Below are 21252 nucleotides of genomic sequence, written 5' to 3' on the forward strand. Positions count from 1 at the left end.
CTTGTAGTCTTGTGAAATATTCTTGTTCATTAGAATCTTAGTTAATGGGTATCTTATGTCTTTTCTTAAAAAAAAAAAAAAAAAAAAGAACCTGTTAGGTGTATATTTAATAATAGTGACTGTATAGCCTATTAGAGCTGGGACACTTTTTCTGCAAGAGCCATGTAGTAAATATCGTTGCCTTTGTGGGCAGTACAGTCACAAATCTAGTTTGTGGAATGAGTCACATTGATGTGGCTTAAGGTGCCAGAGAACAGTTACTCATTTAAAAAATTTTGAGCAGGACATCCCTCCTCCAAGTGCTTACTTGTAAGGGTGACCAAAAAATCATTTGAATAAAAGATAAAAATTTTAAGAATTGGTATAATACGAATCATCTCTCTAAAACAGGACAACTAATTAGAAACTTTTAAAATAGAGAAGGAAAAAAAGGAATGGCCATGGTGGCTGAAACAAGAAAGTATTAATAATTTAGATAATTGGACAGGAAAAAGAGAAATTAACAAACGAAGAGAGAAACTCTCTTCTCATTGCTGTTAACTTTCGGGAAATATCACTCAGGTGAAAAATGAGCCACTGCCAGAGAACAGAGATAGTTCCCTGGTTATTAATTATTTGAGGGTTTAGGAAAATAGGTTTAGCATCCTAGTTATATTCGCCTTTTCACTGTGAAAGTCCAGGTAAGAGGGTTTTTTTTTTTTTTTTTGATGATTGAACTTTCCCATCAGTTACTAATCAATCATATTATATTCTACTTTCTTTCCATATTTCTGGCCATAGATAGTGTTAATTCTATAAGTTTTTATGTCGTCTAGAAAGCAATTTGTATATTACTGAAATGTTAATGAAGAAAAACTTCTTGATAATAATGAAAAATACAGAGTACACTATATTTCTTCTGGGTATTTTTATTGCAGTGAAAATGCAAAAGGAGAAGTCTGTTATTTCAGAAACAACTAGAGTATAAAGACAGTAAGATTAAGGATCTATAGATAAACTACTGATTTTTTGTTGCAATTACTACACTAGCCTGAAACGAGGTGTGATCATTTATAAGAGATTTACTTTGTTTTCTCTAAGTGGATTTTGCTTTGAGACCTGTTTCTTGCCCTGTTTTTGCCTTGCAGAGCCTGATGACTTGGAGGCAGAAGTGCTGCAGGAGCCAAGTGGAGCAGACAGAGATGGTGGTTTGCCCCAACCTGTTCTCGACATGTGGGTCACTGAGAGAGAAGGAGCAGAGGAGGTTGAGTACGTCACCTCTTCCCTTGCATTTCACACCTGCTCCCTTCATGTCATGCCTTTCATGGAAATACTGGAGTAACATAATATTATATTAAGTCAATTACAAAAATAGTTAATTTGGGAATAAGTATCACATTCATGAGGTTCAGAAATCAGCAAGTGTATAAAAATATACAGTAAAAGGTCTGTTTCCCACTTTTGTCCCCACCCAGCAAATTCCCACTCTGTCCTCTTTCCAAACATGATTAATATATACAGAAGCAAAAGCGAAGATATAGTCTCCCTCACTTTTAAATGGACTTCCCTTGTGGCTTAGATGGTAAAGATCCACCTGCAATGCGAGAGACCTGGGTTTGATCCCTTGGGTTGAGAAGATCCCCAGGAGAAGAGAAGGGCTACCCACTCCAGTATTCTTGCCTGAGAATTCCCCGGACAGAGGAGCCTGGAGGGTTACAGTCCATAGGGTCACAGAGTCAGTCACGACTGAGCACCTTTCACCTTCACTTTTAAATATAGTTGTTATTATAAGGCACAGAGTTTTTTCCACCATTTTATGTCAGTAATTGGGGAATTTTTTCATATTAATACACAGAGGGCTTCCTCTTTTTTGCTACTTTAAGGCTACGTCGTGTTCCAATATATGGATATACCATAGGTCTAATTAGTCTCCTATACTAGTTGCTATGACAGATGATGCTACAGTGGATGACCTTTAGTGAGGTTACTTTGCATGTATATAAATATAGTCGCCTCCCCTTCCCACGCAATTCAAGCTTTCATGTAAGCTCTGCACTGTTATTGGTAAGCTTATTCCTGGCTATATCATCTTGTGATTATTTTATTAATGATAACTATAAGGTGGTATATATGAAAACTTACACCTTCTTTGTGTTGTTTTGTTACCACTCTCTTATTGGTATCCTACTATTGTTCATGTAGACTTTCAGTTGAATCTTTTGTATGTTTCATATGCACAATCATATGAAAATAATGATGGCTTTCTGTCTTTCCAGTTTTTTTCACACTCATTTCTTTCTGTCCAGTTGCATCACTTAGTACATTTTATACAGTTAAATATTGGAAATAGGGTTCTCTCTCTTGTTCTTAACTTCAGTGAAATGTTTGTAATGTTAACCATCATTAGGCATGACTATAATTTCTAGCTTAAGCAGTGTATGCTCATTTTACTGGCTAAAAAGTCTGAAATGTATTATATCAAATGACTTTTTGGCATCAGTGGAACCATTCATGTAATTGTTTTCCCTTATCTATCAGCATAATAAATTAATAGGTTACCTAATATTGAATTATCCTGCATACCTTAGTAAACTCTGCTTGGTCTTCTGTTTGCTAATTTTAATGTACTTCTGTTTGCTAATACTTCATTTTGTGATTTTTTTTTTTTTTGCCATTAATTTTTAAAATTAATTTTTATTGGAGTATAGTTGATTTACAATGTATTAGTTTCAGCTGTACAGCAGAGTGAATCAAATATACATATATCCACTCTTTTTCAGATTCTGTGCGCATATAGGCCATTACAGAGTATTAAGTAGAGTTCCCTGTGCTATACAGCAAGTTCTTATTTATCTATTTTGTATATAGTAGTGTGTATATGTCAATCCCAGTCTTCCAATTTATCCCCCTCCTGTATCCCCTGGTAACCATAAGTTTGTTTTCTACAATTGAGTCTTTATTTCTGTTTTATAAATAAATTCATTTGTACCTTTTTTTTTTTTTTGAATTCCACATAGAAGCAATATCATATATTTGTCTTTCTCAGTCTGACTTACTTCACTCAGTATGACAATTTCAGGATTTTTGTATTAGTACTTGGGAGAATCCTCTTATAGTTCCCTTTTGTCCGGGGAAATCACTGTCATATTTTGGTGTTCTTGTTACCTTCCTTCTTAAAATAATAATTGGAAGTTCATTCCTTTGTTCTGCTCATAACAAGGGTTGTCAGATGTTTTCTGTAAAGGGCCAGATAGTGAACTTTTTTGGCCCTGTTGACCATATGCTCTGTGATGTGGCTATCCGGTGCTGCCTTTGATCTGCAAAAGCAATCATAGGTAACACATAAACAGGTGAGTGTGGCTGTTCCAGTGCAACTTTATCTGTGAAAACAGGAGGTGGGCTGGACTTGGACATGGATACAGAGAAGCATGTGCAAGAATGTTTATTTCAGGAGAGTCACAGGAAATCATTTGAAATAGTCTGATCAGGAATAAGGAAGTGGCTCAAAACACTGTTCTAAGTGTCCTGCTGAGCTATTTCAGGTCTTAAAAGATGATGCTGTTAAAGTGCTGTACTCAGTATGCCAGCAAATTTGGAAAACTCAGCAGTGGCTGCAAGACTGGAAAAGGTCAGTTTTCATTCCAATCTCAAAGAAAGGCAATGCCAAAGAATGTTCAAACTACTGTACAATTAACTCATTTCACAAGCTAGCAAGGTAATGCTCAAAATCCTTCAAGCTAGGCTTTAACAGTACATGAACCAAAAACTTCCAGATGTACAAATTGGATTTAGAAAAGGCAGAGCAATCAGAGATCAAATTGCTAACATCTGTTGGATCATAGAAAAAGCAAGGGAATTAAAAAATCTACTTCTGCTTCATTGACAATGCTAAAGCCTTTGACAGTTTATCACAGCAAATGGTGGAAAATTCTTAAAGAGATGGGAATACCAAATCACCTTACCTGTCTCTTGAGAAAACTGTTTGCAGAACAAAAAGCAACAGTCAGAGCCAGACATGGAACAATGGACTGGTTCAAAATTGGAAGGAGTACATCAAACCTGTATATTGTCCCCCTGCTTATTTAACTTATATGCAGAGTACATCATGCCAGATGCCAGGTTGGATGAATCACAAGCTGGAATCAAGATTTCTGGGAGAAACAGAAAACTCAGATATGCATATAATGTCACTCTAATGGAAGAAAGTGAAGAGGAACTGAAGAGCTTCTTGATGAAAGTAAAAGAGGAGAGGGGAAAAAGCTGGCTTAAAACTCAGCATTCAGAAAGCTAAGATCATGGTATCCATCATGGTAAAGATGGGGAAAAAATGGAAACAGTGACAGATTTTATTTTCTTGGGCTTCAGAATTACTGTAGATGGTGACTGCAGCCATGAAATTAAAAGACACTTGCGCCATGGAAGAAAAGCTATGGCAAACCTAGATAAAATATTAAAAAGCAGAAACATCACTTTGCTGACAAAGGTCTATCTAGACAAAGCTGTGGGTTTTCCAGTAGTCATGTGCAGTTGTGAGAGTTTGACCATAAAGAAGGATGAGTGCTGAAGAATTGATGTTTTTGAACTGTGGTGCTGGAGAAAACTTTTGAGAGTCTCTTGGACTGCAAGGAGATCAAATCAGTCAATCCTAAAGGAATTCAATCCTGAATATTCATTGGAAGGACTGATGCTGAAACTCCAATACTTTGGCCACCTGATGCAAAGAGCCGACTCATTGGAAAAGACCCTGATGCTGAGAAAGATTGAGGGCAGGAGGAGAAGGGGGCGACAGAGGATGAGATGTTTGGATGGCATCACTAATTCAGTGGACATGAGTTTGAGCAAACTCTGGGAGATGCTGAAGGACACGCAAGCCTGGTGTGCTGCAGTACGTGGGGTCACAAAGAGTTGAACACGACTTAACAAAGTCACAACAACAAAGTATACTGTGTAATGGGTAGTATGCAGCACTGAAATTGAATGGAACTCCTTGTATAAATACAGAAATATGTCCAGAGTATTTGATGATATTGAATAAAAAGCATTTCCATATATTAGAACAATACTGTGATAATCCTATAAAATGTTCTTAAGTGTATATATGCTGCTAGGTCACTTCAGTCATGTCCGACTCTTCGACTCTATGCCGTCCCATAGACGGCAGTCCACCAGGCTCTGCCATCCCTGGGATTCTCCAGGCAAGAACACTGGAGTGGGTTGCCATTTCCTTCTCCAGTGCATGAAAGTGAAAAGTGAAAGTGAAGTTGCCCAGTCCTGTCCGACTTGTAGTGACCCCATGGACTGTAGCCCACCGTCCATGGGATTTTCCAGGCAAGAGTACTGGAGTGGGGTGCCATTGCCTTCTCAGCATATATAAATGTATATAAATTTAGGGGAAAAGTTTAATAAGATGTATATAAAACTGATAATAGTAAAAGCAACTGGGATTTTCATTGTTTGGGGAAATCCTAAAAGGAAAAAACTTTTTCATTGAGATAAATATATGAATATATTTATTTATATACATTTTATCATTTTAATAATTTTGAAGTGTACAATTTTATACTCTATGGTTCCAGTACATTTTCCTCGACCCCAGTGGAACCCTTGTACCTATAAGCACCCACTCTTCATGTTCACCTCCCCAGCTCCTGCCACCACTGATCTGTCTTCATGGATTGGCCTATTCTGGACATTTCCTATAGAATCACAGTATGTGGCTTTTTGTATCTGCCTTCTTTCAGTTAGCATACTGCTTTCAGGGCTTGTCTGTGTTATAGGATGTATCAGTTCTTCATTCCTTTTCATGAATAATATTCCTTATATGACTATAGCCTATGTTTTTATACATTGTGCAGTTGATAGCATTCAGCAGATGATGATGGTCATTTCCAGGGTAGTTTCTGCCTTTTGCCTGTTTTGAATGGTGCTTCTGTAAACATTGTGTACAAGTCTTTGCACATCTTTATTGAGTTCTTTTGAGTATATATCCAGAGTGGAATTGCTGTAGCAAATGATATTTTATGTTTCCCTTTCTGAGGAATCAAGCATTACATTTTGAATGAAAAAATATATTACTTGTATGATTAAAAATAAATAACTTTTTAAAATAAAAATAAGAGTTACTCAGAATTTAAAACTGGAAAAGTAAAAAATTATTTAAATTTGAAATGAACTAAATGAGTTCACATTTATGGGGCTTCCCAGGTGGTGCTAGTAGTAAAGAACCAGCCTGCCAATGCAAGAGACATAAAAGATGTGGATTTGATCTCTGGATCGGGAAGATCTCCTGGAGGAGGAAATAGCAACCTATTCCAGTATTCTTGCCTGGAGAATCCCATGAATAGAGGAGTCTTGCAGGCTACAGTCCATGGGGTTCCAAAGAGTTGGGAGGAGAAGGGGACAATAGAGGATGAGATGGCTGGATGGCATCACCAACTTGATGGACATGAGTTTGAGTGAACTCCGGGAGTTAGTGAAGGACAGAGAGGCCTGGCATGCTGTGATTCATGGGGTCGCAAAGAGTCGGACACGACTGAGCAACTGAACTGAAGTGACTCAGCAGCAGAAAAAGTACTAGCAAAATTAAAATTGCCTTATAATCAAAAAAAGAAAAGCCATCCCAAGAAAAAGAAATGCAAAAGGCAAAATGGCTGTCTGAGGAGACTTTACAAGTAGCTGAGAAAAGAAGAAAAGCAAAAGGAAAAGGAGAAAAGGACAGATATACCCATCTAAATGCAGAGTTACAAAGAGAAGTAAGGAGAGAGAAGAAAGCCTTTCTAAGTGATGAATGCAAAAAAATAGAGGAAAACAATAAAATGGAAAAGGCTAGGAATCTCTTAAAGAAAATTTGAGATACCAAGGGAACATTTCATGCAAAGATGGACAGAGTAAAGGACAGAAGTGGTATGGACCTAACAGAAGCAGAAGATATTAAGAAGAGGTGGCAAGAATACACAGAACTGTACAAAAAAGGTCTTAATGACCCAGATAACCACATGGTGTTATCACTCACCTAGAGCCAAACATCCCGGAATGCGAAGTCAAGTGGGCCTTAGAAAGCATCACTACGAACAAAGCTAGTGAAGGTGACGGAATACCAGCTGAGCTATTTCAAAACCTAAAAGATGGTGCTGTTAAAGTGCCGCAGTCAATATGCCAGCACATCTGGAAGGCTCAGCAGTGGCCACAGGACTGGAGAAGGTCAGTTTTCATTCCAATCCCAAAGAAAGGCAATGCCAAAGAATGTTCAAACTACCACGGAATTGCACTCATTTTACATGCTAGCAAAGTAAAGCTGAAGATTCTCCAAGCAAGGCTTCAACAGTACATGAACTGAGAACTTCAACTGGATTTAGAAAAGGCAGAGGAACCAGAGATCAAATTGTCAACATCTGTTGGATCATAGCAAAAGCAAGAGAATTCCAGAAAAACATCTACTTCTGCTGTACGCCAGAGCCTTTGACTCTGTGGATCACAACAAACTATGGAAAATTCTTAAAGAGATGGGAATACCAGACCACCTGACCTGCCTCCTGAGAAATCTATATGCAGGTAAAGAAGCAACAGTTAGAACTGGACATAGAACAACGGACTGGTTCAAAATTGGGAAAGGAAAGGCTGTATATTGTCACCCTGCTTATTTAACTTATATGAGGTTCGTGACATTGTACAGGAGACAGGGATCAAGACGATTCCCATAGAAAAGAAATGCAAAAAAGCAAAATGGCTGTCTGGGGAAGCCTTACAAATAGCTGTGAAAAGAAGAGAAGCAAAAAGCAAAGGAGAAAAGGAAAGATATAAGCGTCTGAACGCAGAGTTCCAAAGAATAGCAAGAAGAGATAAGAAAGCCTTCTTCAGTGATCAATGCAAAGAAATAGAGGAAAACAACAGAATGGGAAAGACTAGGGATCTCTTCAAGAAAATCAGAGATACCAAAGGAACATTTCATGCAAAGATGGGCTCAATAAAGGACAGAAATGATTTGGACCTAACAGAAGCAGAAGATATTAAGAAGAGATGGCAAGAACACACAGAAAAACTGTACAAAAAAGATCTTCACGACCCAGATAATCACGATGGTATGATCACTGACCTAGAGCCAGACATCCTGGAATGTGAAGTTAAGTGGGCTTTAGAAAGCATCAGTACGAACAAAGCTAGTGGAGGTGATGGAATTCCAGTTGAGCTATTTCAAATCCTGAAAGATGATGCTGTGAAAGTGCTGCACTCAATATGCCAGCAAATTTGGAAAACTCAGCAGTGGCCACAGGACTGCAAAAGGTCAGTTTTCCAATCCCAAAGAAAGGCAATGCCAAAGAATACTCAAACTACCACACAATTGCACTCATCTCACACGCTAGTAAAGTAATGTTCAAAATTCTCCAAGCCAGGCTTCAGCAATATGTGAACCGTGAACTTCCTGATGTTCAAGCTGGTTTTAGAAAAGGCAGAGGAACCAGAGATCAGATTGCCAACATCCGCTGGATCATAGAAAAGGCAAGAGAGTTCCAGAAAAACATCTGTTTCTGCTTTATTGAGTATGCCAAAGCCTTTGACTGTGTGGATCACAATAAACTGTGGAAAATTCTTCAAGAGATGGGAATACCAGACCACCTGACCTGCCTCTTGAGAAACCTATATGCAGGTCAGGAAGCAACAGTTAGAACTGGACATGGAACAACAGACTGGTTCCAAATAGGAAAAGGAGTACGCCAAGGCTGTATATTGTCACCCTGTTTATTTAACTTATATGCAGAGTACATCATGAGAAACGCTGGACTGGAAGAAACACAAGCTGGAATCAAGATTGCCGGGAGAAATCTCAATAACCTCAGATATGCAGATGACACCACCCTTATGGCAGAAAGTGAGGAGGAACTGAAAAGCCTCTTGATGAAAGTGAAAGTGGAGAGTGAAAAAGTTGGCTTAAAGCTCAACATTCAGAAAACTAAGATCATGGCATCTGGTCCCACCACTTCTTGGGAAATAGATGGGGAAACAGTGGAAACAGTGGCAGACTTTATATTCCTGGGCTTCAAAATCACTACAGATGGTGACTGCAGCCATAAAATTAAAAGACGCTTACTCCTTGGAAGGAAAGTTATGACCAACCTAGATAGCATATTCAAAAGCAGAGACATTACTTTGCCAACAAAGGTTCGTCTAGTCAAGGCTATGGTTTTTCCTGTGGTCATGTATGGATGTGAGAGTTGGACTGTGAAGAAGGCTGAGCACCGAAGAATTGATGCTTTTGAACTGGGGTGTTGGAGAAGACTCTTGAGAGTCCCTTGGACTGCAAGGAGATCCAACCAGTCCATTCTGAAGGAAATCAGCCCTGGGATTTCTTTGGAAGGAATGATGCTTAAGCTGAAATTCCAGTACTTTGGCCACCTCATGCAAAGAGTTGACTCATTGGAAAAGACTCTGATGCTGGGAGGGATTGGGGGCAGGAGGAGAAGGGGACGACAGAGGATGAGATGGCTGGATGGCATCACTGACTCGATGGACGTGAGTCTGAGTGAACTCCGGGAGTTGGTGATGGACAGGGAGGCCTGGCGTGCTGCGATTCATGGGGTCGCAAAGAGTCGGACACGACTGAGCGACTGATCTAATCTGATCTGATCTGATAGTACATCATGCAAAATGCTGGGCTGGATGAAGCACAAGGTGGAATCAAGTTTTCCAGGAGAAATATCAATAACCTCAGATACGCAGATGACACCACCCTTATGGCAGAAAGTGAAGAGGAACTAAAGAGCCTCTTGATTAAAGGGAAAGAGGAGAGTGAAAAGGCTGGCTTAAAACTCAGCATTCAGAAAACTAAGATCTTGGCATCTGGTCCCACCACTTCATGGCAAATAGATGGGGAAACAGTGGAAACAGTGAGGGACTTGGCTCTAAAATCACTGCAGATAGTGACTGCAGCCATGAAATTAAAAGACACTTGCTCCTTTGAAGCAAAGCTATGACCAACCTAGACAGCATATTAAAAAGCAGAGACATTGCTTTGCCAACAAAGTTCTGCTTAGTCAAAACTCTTGTTTTTCCAGTAGTCATATATGTATGTGAGAGTTGGACCATAAAGAAAGCTGAGTGCTGAAGAATTGATGCTTTTGAACTGTGGTGATGGAGAAGACTCTTGAGAGTCCCTTGGACTGCAAAGAGACCAACCTAGTCAATCCTAAAAGAAATCAGTCCTGAATATTCATTGGAAGGACTGATGCTGAAGCTGGAACTCCAATATTTTGGCCACCTGATGCAAAGAACTAACTCATTGGAAAAGACCCTGATGCTGGGAAAGTTTGAGGGCAGGAATAGAAGGGGGTGACAGAGGATGAGATGTTTGGATGGCATCACCAACTCAGTGGACATGAGTTTGAGCAAAGTCTGGAAGATGCTGAAGGACAGGCAAGCCTAATGTGCTGCAGTCCATGGGGTTACAAAGAGTCGAACATGCCTTAGCAACTAAACTGAACTATAACCAAAAGCCCAGAAATAAATTACTGGTACCTTTTGGAATATACTCTTCTCGTCTTTATAATTTTGTTAACAAATAGTACATGAATTTAGTTCCCAACATTTATTGAGAGAAAAATTGTGAATTCTTTACATAAATCAGTTCACTCCCTTTAAGAATTAAAACATTTGTGTACAAACTCTTTTTATTTTACTGTGCTGAGCAGCATTGTTTCAAATCTAATACCATTTTATATCATTTGGTCTGAAAATTACTTTACTTACTTAATAATATACCTTGACCCTTGATGCATATCTGGTTATACAGATCTGTACTTCGTCCTTTAAATAGTTGCAAGATATTGCATGGTACTTTTACGCATTGGAGAAGGAAATTGCAGCCCACTCCAGCGTTCTTGCCTGGAGAATCCCAGGGATGGGGGAGCCTGGTGGGCTGCCGTTTATGGGGTCACACAGAGTCGGACATGACTGAAGTGACTTAGCAGCAGCAGCAGCAGTATGTTATAATTGTGTTCTGTTTTCTGCTATTATGAGGCATTTTGATTAGTTAAAGTGGTAGTTCTTAATCATTACAACATTTTGCTATAATGGGATACTTTTTGGTGTAAAGGGATACAGCTTGCTCAGCTGTATCCCTCAAAGCTCCTGACACACAGGGCTAGGGCAAGGCCTGAGAATTTGCATTTCAGACAAGTTCTCATGTGTTACTGGCATCTAGAGGCTTCACTCTGGGAACCATTGTGGTGAGAATGTTGAGGCTGGTGTCGTGAATGAGCCTGACTGGTGGAGGTTTGAACGACTGCAGGGTAGGATGTGCTTGTGAGGGCCACTGTAACTGTGAGAAGAATATTTGAAAGTGGGATCACAGGACACTAGTGACCTGTGCTCTACTTGTCTGTGTTTGAGAGTATCTTTATTTCAGGTAAATTTTGCTTTTGTAACTGGTCTATCTATCTATGGCAGATTGGAAGATAGGATCACCATTCAGCAAAATGAACTTTCTGAAGATAAAGCCCCGAGCAGTGTGGATCACCTTAGTGAGGTTCATGTAGGTGAGCATCACAGCATTGGCCTGATTACTTTCTCAAAGGTTGTTAGCATACCTGTTCTGTTTGGACTGTATGTTAATAGAGAGCATTGCTTACCATTCACCTTAATCACTTAAAAAACGTTATAGGCATAGTGCACTGGACTCTGTATTTATTTTTTATTACATTTTTGGGGTATAGTTGATTTATAATACTGTATTAGCTTCAGGTGCATAGCCTAGTGATTCATTTTTTTAATTTGCAGGTTAGATTCCATTATAGGTTATTACAAGATACTGGGAATTGTTCCTGTGCTAGACAGTAGGTTCTTTTTGGTTATTTATTTTGTGCAGAATACAAAATAAATAATTATTATTGATGATTGATAAAATATATCACTATATTAATAACTATATAGTTATTACAATAGTTATATAATTATTATAATTAATAATAATTAATCCCATACTCCTAATTTGTCCCTCCACATCCGTCTCCCTTTTGGTTTATACATGTTTGTTTTCCATGTCTGTGAGTCTGTTTCTATTTTGTATATAGATTCATTGGTATTATTTTTTGGATTCCACATATAATGATATACAGTATTAATCTTTGTCTGACTTATTTCACTAAGCATTATATTGTCTTAATCCATCTATTTAGCTGCACATGGCAGAATTTCAATCTTTTTTATGGTTGCTGTACTCTGCATTTGTAAGCCTGTATTGTTTGTCAATGTGGGCAATAAAACCTTTTGATCATTTATCTTACTTAATGTTCAAAACAAAAAGAATTGCTTGTCAAAGCTAAGCCATTATCTGAGGACATTAAATAAGTGGTTTTCTTATTTCTAATAGTATTAATTAAAATATAAGAAGTACAGTTTTTTAATATCTTACCTATAGAAATGAAGTTGAACTGGAACTATTAAGTATGAGTGTTTAAACAGTATTTTCTCACGTGTCTTTGGATTTGTGTCTACATTTTCTAACTTCTGATATAATGGAAGTATTTAACAAATTAACGTACCCTGGGGTTGAAGATTATTTGTAAAGTAGTGAAATCACATATATATTTTGATTTTGGTTTTCTGATAGACATGGAGTTTCTTGCCTATAATTCATGTTAAATACTGAACTTTTTCATTATCACTTAGAAAGCTGAGTATTGTATAGACTGTTCATGTAATCTTTCCTTTATTCCACAGAACCTGGAGTGGATGATTCTCCACCCTCTAAGCGCGATATAGATAAATCTATGCAACCAGAACCATTTTTCCATAAAGTGGTTTATTCTGAGCATCTGAAAGCAGTTTCTCAGGTTCAGTCAGTTCTCTGTTCACCAGAAGAATCCTTTCCACTTCGATCTCACTCTGATTCACCACCAAGGAATAAAAAACAGAATTCCTTGCTGATTGGACTTTCAACGGGTCTATTTGATGCAAACAACCCAAAGGCAAGTATGCTCCTCAAATGGAAAACTATCCATTTGATAGCATTTCACATTTATTATTTTTCTTTGATAAACTATAATATTGACGGTGTTTTTCTTTTTATCTATTTATTTTTTTACTTTTTGACCCTGACATGTCGCATGTGAAATCTTAGTTCCCTGATCAGGGGTAGAATCTGGGCCCCACTTCAGGGGCATCAGGGAACCTTAACCTCTGGACCGCCAGGAAATTCCCCAAAGTTCTTTTTTTTTCAATGTTAAGTCATTCTGTGCTTGTCCTTTTTTCTATTAAAGGAAATTCTTCTTAATCTTTGGAGCCTAACCTCCCTCAGCCTCTCGAGGAAGCTGTCTCTTTTTTCTTCTCTGGCCTGTGTTGTGGACTTCTTTCTCTGAGATGGGCCATTCCATCCACACCCACACTCTGATGGTTCCCATCGTGAACGGTAAACTTCCATGAGCTCACATCCCCCTCAGCTCACACCCCACAGCTTTTTGTTGTGTCTTTGCTTTTTCCCCTCCCTCGTTTCCCAGTACTTCATAGTGTGGCCGTGAGCCACTCCTCCTTTGAAGCTGCTGCTGCCAAGATCATCCCTTACCAGCAGATCTCCTATGCTCTTTTCTTTCAACAGTTGAAATATACTCTTCTTTTATAATTATTTTATCTGTTGCCTTCTGGCATATCTTGTGTCACTCTCCAGTTTCCTTTCCTTGACTGTTACTAACAGATCTCCTTAAGAGGGTGTAGATTCTTCTGTCGTTGGGTGAATTGTTCTGTCAATGTCAAGAATTAAGTCCAGTGTTGGTGTTCATGCTTTCTTTGTCTTTACTGATTTTTTTTTTTTTTTGGTCTTTAATACTTTCACATTAACTCTTAGTTGCTGAGAATAGAATATTGAAATTTTTAACTAGTATAATCATGTGTTTCTTCTTTCAGTTCTGTCAGCTTTTGCTCTATGTATTTTGAAGCTCTGTTATTGAGTGAGTAAGAATTTAGTTTTGTTCTGTTTTCTGGATGAATTGATATATTTATTGTTAGGAAGTCTCTCTGTGGGATAGTGTGATTCAAGTCTTCTATATCCTTTCTTCTCTTTCTGCTTGTTTATCAATTACTGGGAAAGCACTGTTGAAATTTCCAGTCAATTGAATATAAATTAATAATATCTTCTTAATAAATTGACCCCTTTATGATTATGAAATGACTCACTCTATCCCTAGACCTACCCCTTTGTTCTGAAATACACTTTGCCTCCTGGTTTTAATATATAGTCATTCTAGCTTCCTTATGCTTAGTGTTTACAAGGAACAGATTTTTACATCCTTTATTTTTTAATTTTATTTTTGTGTAAGGTTATTTATTTACTTATTGGGTGATCTGGGCTTTGTTGGTACACACAGGCTTTCCCTAGATGTGGTGAGTGGGGACACTCTTCCTTGCAGTTCGTAGACTTCTTATTACAGTGGCCTCTCTTGTTGCACAGCACGGGCTCCTGGCAGGCAGGCTTCAGTAATTGTGACACACAGGCTTAGTTGTTCTGCATCATGTGGAATCCACCCAGACCGGAATCGAACCTGTGTTCCTTGCATTGGCAGGTGAATTCCTAATCACCGGACCATGATGGAAGTCCCTACATCCTTTCCTTTTAATCAGACTTATTTCATATAGATTTTTTGTACTTGTCATGTAGTTGAGTCTTGCTTATTAACCATATGACAGTCATTTAATCAAAGTGGTTGGGTCATTTATATTTAATGTAATTTTTGACATTATCAATATGATTGAATTAAAGTTATCATTTTGCTATTTGTTTTCTATTTGTCTCATTTCTTTTTGGTTCCTTTTTTGCTTTTATTCTCCCTTTTTGATTGAGTTTTTTTAGTGTTTTATCTCTACTGTTTGCTTTTGGTAAACTTCTCAGTTTTCAGTATACATCTTTAGATTATCACGGTCTCTATTCAAATAATATTATGCCACTTCATTTATAGCATCAGAACCTTACAACAGTACATTTCCATTTCCACTCTCTTGCCTGTCCTTTGTGGAATTGTGATGTATTTTATTTCTTCATGTATGATAAATTCCATAATACATCTCTATATTTTTGCTTTAAGTATTCATTATCTTTTAGAGAAAGTAAAAATTATGACAGGAAGTCTTTTATATTTACATGTTAACCATTCTTCATCACTTACTGTAGAATTTGAAGATATTTGGGTTCAATACATGGGTCAGGAGAATCCCGTGGAGGAGGAAATGGCAACCCACTCCAGTATTCTTGCCTGGGAAATCCCATGAACAAAGGAGTCTGGCGGGCTACAGTCCATGGGGTTTCAAAGCATCAGACACAGCTGAGCGACTGAGCACATACACACTTTTTTAAATTTTTCTATCACTTTAAAAAATTCATTAACGCCTCTTAGGAAGCCCTGTTGGTAATGAATTTTTTTCAACTTTTGTTTTATTTATTTTATTTTTTTTCAACTTTTATTTTAAAACATTTTAATTTTACTTTTACTTTGAAGGAGCATTTCCACTAGATCTAGACTTAGACTGTCTTCTTGGCTGCATTGTTTCTGATAGGAAACACCATATATAAAGTGGCGGCTTTCATAAGACAGTTGTAACAGAGTATCAGTAGAATTGAAAGTGTAACACATAAATGATTATTGAAGGTAAATTTGTAATGAGTCAGGAAAGAGTAGTTGAAAGATGAGATCTTCTCACAATCGGAGGTACATAAGGATAGACACTAGGTTGCCCAGTGGAAAACCTGCTTGTCCTTCCCACTGCTAAGTTGCTTCAGTCGTGTCCAACTCTGTGCGACCCCATAGATGGCAGCCCACCAGGCACCCCGTCCCTGGGATTCTCCAGGAAAGAACACTGGAGTGGGTTGCCATTTCCTTCTCCAATGCATGAAAGTGAAAAAGGAAAGTGAAGTCGCTCAGTCATGTCCGAATCTTAGCGACCCCATGGACTGCAGCCTACCAGGCTCATGGGATTTTCCAGGCAAGAGTACTGGAGTGGGGTGCCGTCGCCTTCTCCGGTCCTTCCCACTAGACCTTCCTTATCTAATGGGATAGTGAATAAGGGCTTGAGAGAGACCAGATGTGTTCCACTGATACTTTCTCAAATGGGGAGTAGAGTGGAAGACTGATTTCTATAAAAACTTGAGAATTTCTTGCCTTGGTACAGCAAATACAGAATCAGGGGAAGTATTAACGTACAGTTCACAAAGAGCACAAGTGCCTTAAATGTCTTCTTTTGATTTGCTAAACTATCAGTTCTTAGATAATGTCCATAATTTTTGCTTTTGTTAAGTGTTCATGATGTTTTGATGTTTTAATTCCGTTTTTAGCCTTGTTTATGGGTTGAAGTGAGCAAATATTTGTAGAAGCTATTTTGAGGGTTTAGTGTTATAGTTGAATTGCAATAGGTAGACATTAAACAAATGTGCTCATCATGAACAATTTTGTAGTATAGTTGGAGAATAATACATAATTTTATATGAAAAATACTATAGATGAAAAACTGAGTTGATAGAATTAAGTAGCATTTCATGTGAAGTTCTAATTAGTGCAGCTAGCACTTAATTCATTCAGTTTTTACATGGTTGTCTTCATTGTCAAGAAAAAATAGAACAAAGGATGAGAAATCTAAAAGAACTGCATTTTAAAAAATGTTTTGAGGTTTTCTAAAACTTTGCTTTCCATAAAGATGAGATCTTCTCACAATCTGAGAGGATTTATAATGGTACCAAATGTTTGCTGCATAAATTATGCTACAAAAAATTGTGGAAAAAATTAGTCTAACTAGAAATGAAGTAAGATTTCAGGCAGCATGTTCTGGATTAGTAGCTATTTTCAGGAGGATTTCTTTCTGTGAATGTCAGAACTATAGAATATTATTGAAACAATATGAAAAAGATCTAGTAGACTCAGAATTACAGAACTGAAAGTGTTCTTATATAAAATTCTTCTGTATGAAGATGAATGAAGATGAATATCCTACCTGAAACATTGATAGTCTGTCAGAAAAGACTGTGAATATTAGGATTTTAAATACAGGACCTATAGGAATTGTTGGATTGATGAGTGTGTAAACCTGTTCCGAGAGGTACATACCTCTTGAAATTTCTTTTAATTCTGTTATTTTGTGTTGGGCTATGAAGTTTATTTAATGAAGTTTACTTTAATGAAGGAAACTAGAATTGAGGTGATTTTACCAGGGCTAAAATTTATTTCAGCTAAAAAAATACTGTATCCCTTTGTGTGGTCCCCTTGTGTTTAAATATATAATGCATATATGCTGTTTGTTTTTATTGATCAGCATGTATCTGGGTAAACTGTTACTGGCTGCATGTTTTTCAGCCTCTGGGTTTCTAATATACGTGGCTCAAACCATTAGAAGAACAAAGAAGTCAAGTGTAAATTCTGCTGACAGTACCATTGTTAAATACTTTAACCAGGCAGTATGTATCTGTACCATCTTGTACCATATAACCATTTTTTTCCTCTTGTGTGCTGTAATATGTAAATTATCTTCAAATAATAGAAATCTATTCTTTTTTATTATCAAAAGCAGTTTGTACCAGTAGATTTGGCCAAGTACATACCTTTTCTTACTCAGTTAACATTGTGTGTTCTGCACAGTCTCCCATCTGGTGTTTGAATCTTATCTGGGCCTTAACAGTCATGTTTCAGGTCTTACAGATTCCTGTAGGGTTGACCCAGCCCTGAGACTGACTTCTGTAGATGTGTGTATCATAGCCCTGTCTGTCCTTCACTCTGATTGTTGAGAGTGCTGGACAGGGGCTATTCCTATTATTCTGGCTGTGTGCAGCACTAATTCACATTTTAAGTACCTCCACTGTGCTGTTCTTTCTCATCTCAGTGTGCTCAGTTCCTCTTCACCCCGTTGCTCCTGGTGCTTCTCAGCGTGAACATCAAGTGCCTGTCTTTCCAGCCGTCTTTTCTGGTGGGAAGGGTACCTACCACTCTCAGTCCATTGCTCAGGGAGGCAATAGTGGGAATTTCTTTGCTCTAATTGAAGGCCTCTGATTTAATCAGTGTTGACCAGTAAGATAAAGTAATAGAAAGGGTAACCAGTTTGTGTGGGATGGTGCTTAGCCAGTTTGGACAAAAGCACACAGAGCATCTTGGACAGTGTACTTTTCAGAAAGTGAAAGGAAGAATCAGCAGACATGCCATGGCAGAGGGATGGAGAGCTGTGAGTGAGAAAGTCCTGACCCAGCTCCAGCTCCACTCCATGTGTGCTCCCCAGATAAAGACCCTCTGTGACTTGTAAAGGCCACTTCTCAGAGAAACCCAAGCAGAGCTCACTCACAGGCTTAGTTTCATCTTTGATAAAATACTGATCTAAAGTTTAAGAGAAGTAGATTCTCAGCTTAGATTGAGAAGCTTTTAGCTCTAAACAGGTGGTTGATACATATATATATAACAAAATTATTACTAGCTCCAATTTTCTAATTTTTTCCTCTCATTTTAATTTTCTCACTGTCTCACTCCTAATAAGAAATCTGTTGCTTTTTTTCAGATGTTGCGGACATGTTCACTTCCAGACCTCTCCAAACTGTTCAGAACACTGATGGATGTCCCCACTGTGGGAGATGGACGTCAGGACAATCTTGAAATGGAAGATGAGCATGTTAAGGAAGGGCCGTCGGACTCTGAGGACATGTGAGCACAATTGCCTTTAGATACCAACTCTAACAGGATTTCTGAGTGTACACATGTTCTAGACAGGGTGACTCCGCCACACTTTTCAAGCATGATCTGTAGCTGACCTTTCACTACTCCTTTAACTTTTTACAACGTATTTAAAGTACAGTGATGTAAACTTTGTTATGTGTGTCTGCCTCTAAATACTGTAGCTTAACTTCACTTGAGGAATGTAAGGACATGGTCACCATTGTATTCTCCGCCATTTTTATTCTTTTTAGTTTTATTTTTTATTTATTAATTTTAATTATTCATTAATTTTAATTTTATTAATTAATTTTTGCCTTTGCTGGGTCTTTGTTGCTGCACGTGGGCTTTCTCTAGTTGTAGCAAGCAGGGGCTACTCTTCATTGAGGTGTGAGTACTTCTCATTTTAGTGGCTTCTCTTATTATGGAAATGGCCTCTAGGGACATGGTTTCATTAGTTGTGACTCATGGGCTTAGTTGCTTCACAGCATATGGGATCTTCCTGGACCAGGGATTGAACCCATGTCACCTGCACTGGTAGTGGATTCTTAGCCACTGGACTACCAGGAAGTTCTCTGTGTTATTGGCCCCTGAGCACCCATCACAATGCTTGACATGGCTGGTGCTTCACTGAGTGAATGTCAATAAGGTGATGACTGTTTGTAGTGTGAGGCCACATGGTGCAGGGACTGCAGTGGGAAACTGGAAAGCGCTCACTGCTCTTCCCCAGGGAGATGCCAGAAAGCTCGGTCCACACATCTCTGCTGGGTGTGACTCCAATCCACAGCAGTGGGGAGTTAGCAGGTGGAATAGGGGTGTGTGTGTGTGTGTGTGTGTGTATGTATGTATGCATGCATACACACACACATACTCCCATGTGAGTTCTACATGTAACTTAATTGCTTTCACAAAATTCCCTCCTTATTGATTCCTGATGAATCTTACTTAAGCCTGGAGGAAAATTTAACCAACACTTCTAAAAGCAGCAGGAACTGGCAGTGCTTAGACAGTAACACCCTTCACCTCCCCTGATGCCGGTCAGCCTGCTCAGCATCTGACACATGCTGCTGACCTTTTGGGGAAATAAAACCAGAGAAATTGAGAAGTGTATTCAAGTCATCAGGAAAGTAGGTTGCCAAATGTTACTGTTTTTATTATTTATTTTTTGATCTTTTGAAATTTCAGGCCAGTTCAGTTCAGTCCAGTCAGTCGTGTCCGACTCTTTGTGATCCCATGGAATTTCAGTTTCTCCTTTTTACCTCTGCCTTTCCATAGAAAGAATGTATGTTTTGATCTGATTGAAAGCTTGGTATCAGTCTCACAATTTTTCTCCCTATAATTCTTGAGCCAAGACCACTGTATCTGATGCATTTTGTTTTCTGTTTTAGTTTTTCTTAAGGCTTCCCTGTTAGTTTTTAAATTTCTAACCAGACTTTATCTTTCAAGGTTGACTTTTGAATTCCTTGGTGGTCCAGTGGTTAGTACTCCATGTTTTTACTGCCAGGGGCCCAGGTTTAATCCCTGGTTGGAAACTAAGATCCCACAAGCCATGCAACATAGCAAGCAAAAAATAAAAGTTGACTTTTTTTCATATAGAGTTCTGTAGATTTTAGCTGGTACCCTCAAAATTTGGAAGAAAAGTCACCTTTTTATCTTTGCTTCTGCTTGGCTATGGTTGCTCATTAAGCACTTTATGTTGTATTTTTAAGCCAGTTGGAGAACAGGGCAACATTTCAGCACCTCTGTGGTTGACAAAATCCTGGGTAACAGTATTTTTCCAAAAAATTTTTGTAAGTAATCAATTTCTATCTGAGTAGCTATAGCTTATTTGCAGATATTCTTTTAATTACTGGTTGGTAATTTTATTTTCAAAGTTCGAAGCTTTTAATATTATTTTGAAAATTTGAAAACTAAGTTTTTTCCAGGAAAGTTACTCCATATATATAGGGAAATTTCACTTGACATTTTTCTTTGGGAAACATATTTCTTGATCCAAACTTTATATGGTCATTTATCCAAAAAATCTACTAAAACAAAAATTCAGGACCAGATTTTAAAGTCCCCAAGACAGTTTTTTCAGTGCTCATATCATAAAAGATCTTAATCTTCTTATTAAAAGGGAAAAGTTGGCTTAAAATTCAACATTCAAAAAACAAAGATCATGGCATCCGGTCCCATCACTTCATGGGAAATAGATGGGGAAACAGTGGAAACAGTGACAAACTTTATTTTCCTGGGCTCCAAAATCACTGCAGATGATGACTGCAGCCATGAAATGAAAAAATACTTGCTCCTTGGAAGAAAAGCTGTGACTAACCTAGTTCAGTTCAGTTGCTCAGTTGTGTCCGACTTTTTGCGACCCCATGAATCGCAGCACACCAGGCCTCCCTGTCCATCACCAAGTCCGGGAGTTCACTCAGACTCACGTCCATCGAGTCAGTGATGCCATCCAGCCATCTCATCCTCTGTCATCCCCTTCTCCTCCTGCCCCCAATCCCTCCCAGCATCAGAGTCTTTTCCAATGAGTCAACTCTTTGCATGAGGTGGCCAAAGTACTGGAGTTGCAGCTTTAGCATCATTCTAAAGGAGATCAGCCCTGGGTGTTCTTTGGAAG

The 21252-nt window shown here is 38.3% G+C and overlaps 1 protein-coding gene across 3 annotated transcripts in view; it reads left to right on the forward strand.

Annotated features, from left to right (window-relative positions):
• The window catches only part of NEK1 (NIMA-related kinase 1), a 133272-nt gene that overhangs the window by 102383 nt on the left and 9637 nt on the right, over positions 1 to 21252 (forward strand). For all 3 annotated transcript variants that reach the window (XM_010852783.1, XM_010852784.1, XM_010852785.1), the window contains 4 exons: positions 1128 to 1248; positions 11419 to 11507; positions 12691 to 12938; positions 18487 to 18629. In XM_010852783.1, the coding sequence (XP_010851085.1) occupies positions 1128 to 1248; positions 11419 to 11507; positions 12691 to 12938; positions 18487 to 18629 (601 nt within the window). The remainder of the gene's footprint in view (positions 1 to 1127; positions 1249 to 11418; positions 11508 to 12690; positions 12939 to 18486; positions 18630 to 21252) is intronic.

This window comes from Bison bison, unplaced genomic scaffold (genome assembly GCF_000754665.1).
Source record: "Bison bison bison isolate TAMUID 2011002044 unplaced genomic scaffold, Bison_UMD1.0 scf7180017864316, whole genome shotgun sequence".
NCBI classification, from domain to species: Eukaryota; Metazoa; Chordata; class Mammalia; order Artiodactyla; family Bovidae; genus Bison; species Bison bison.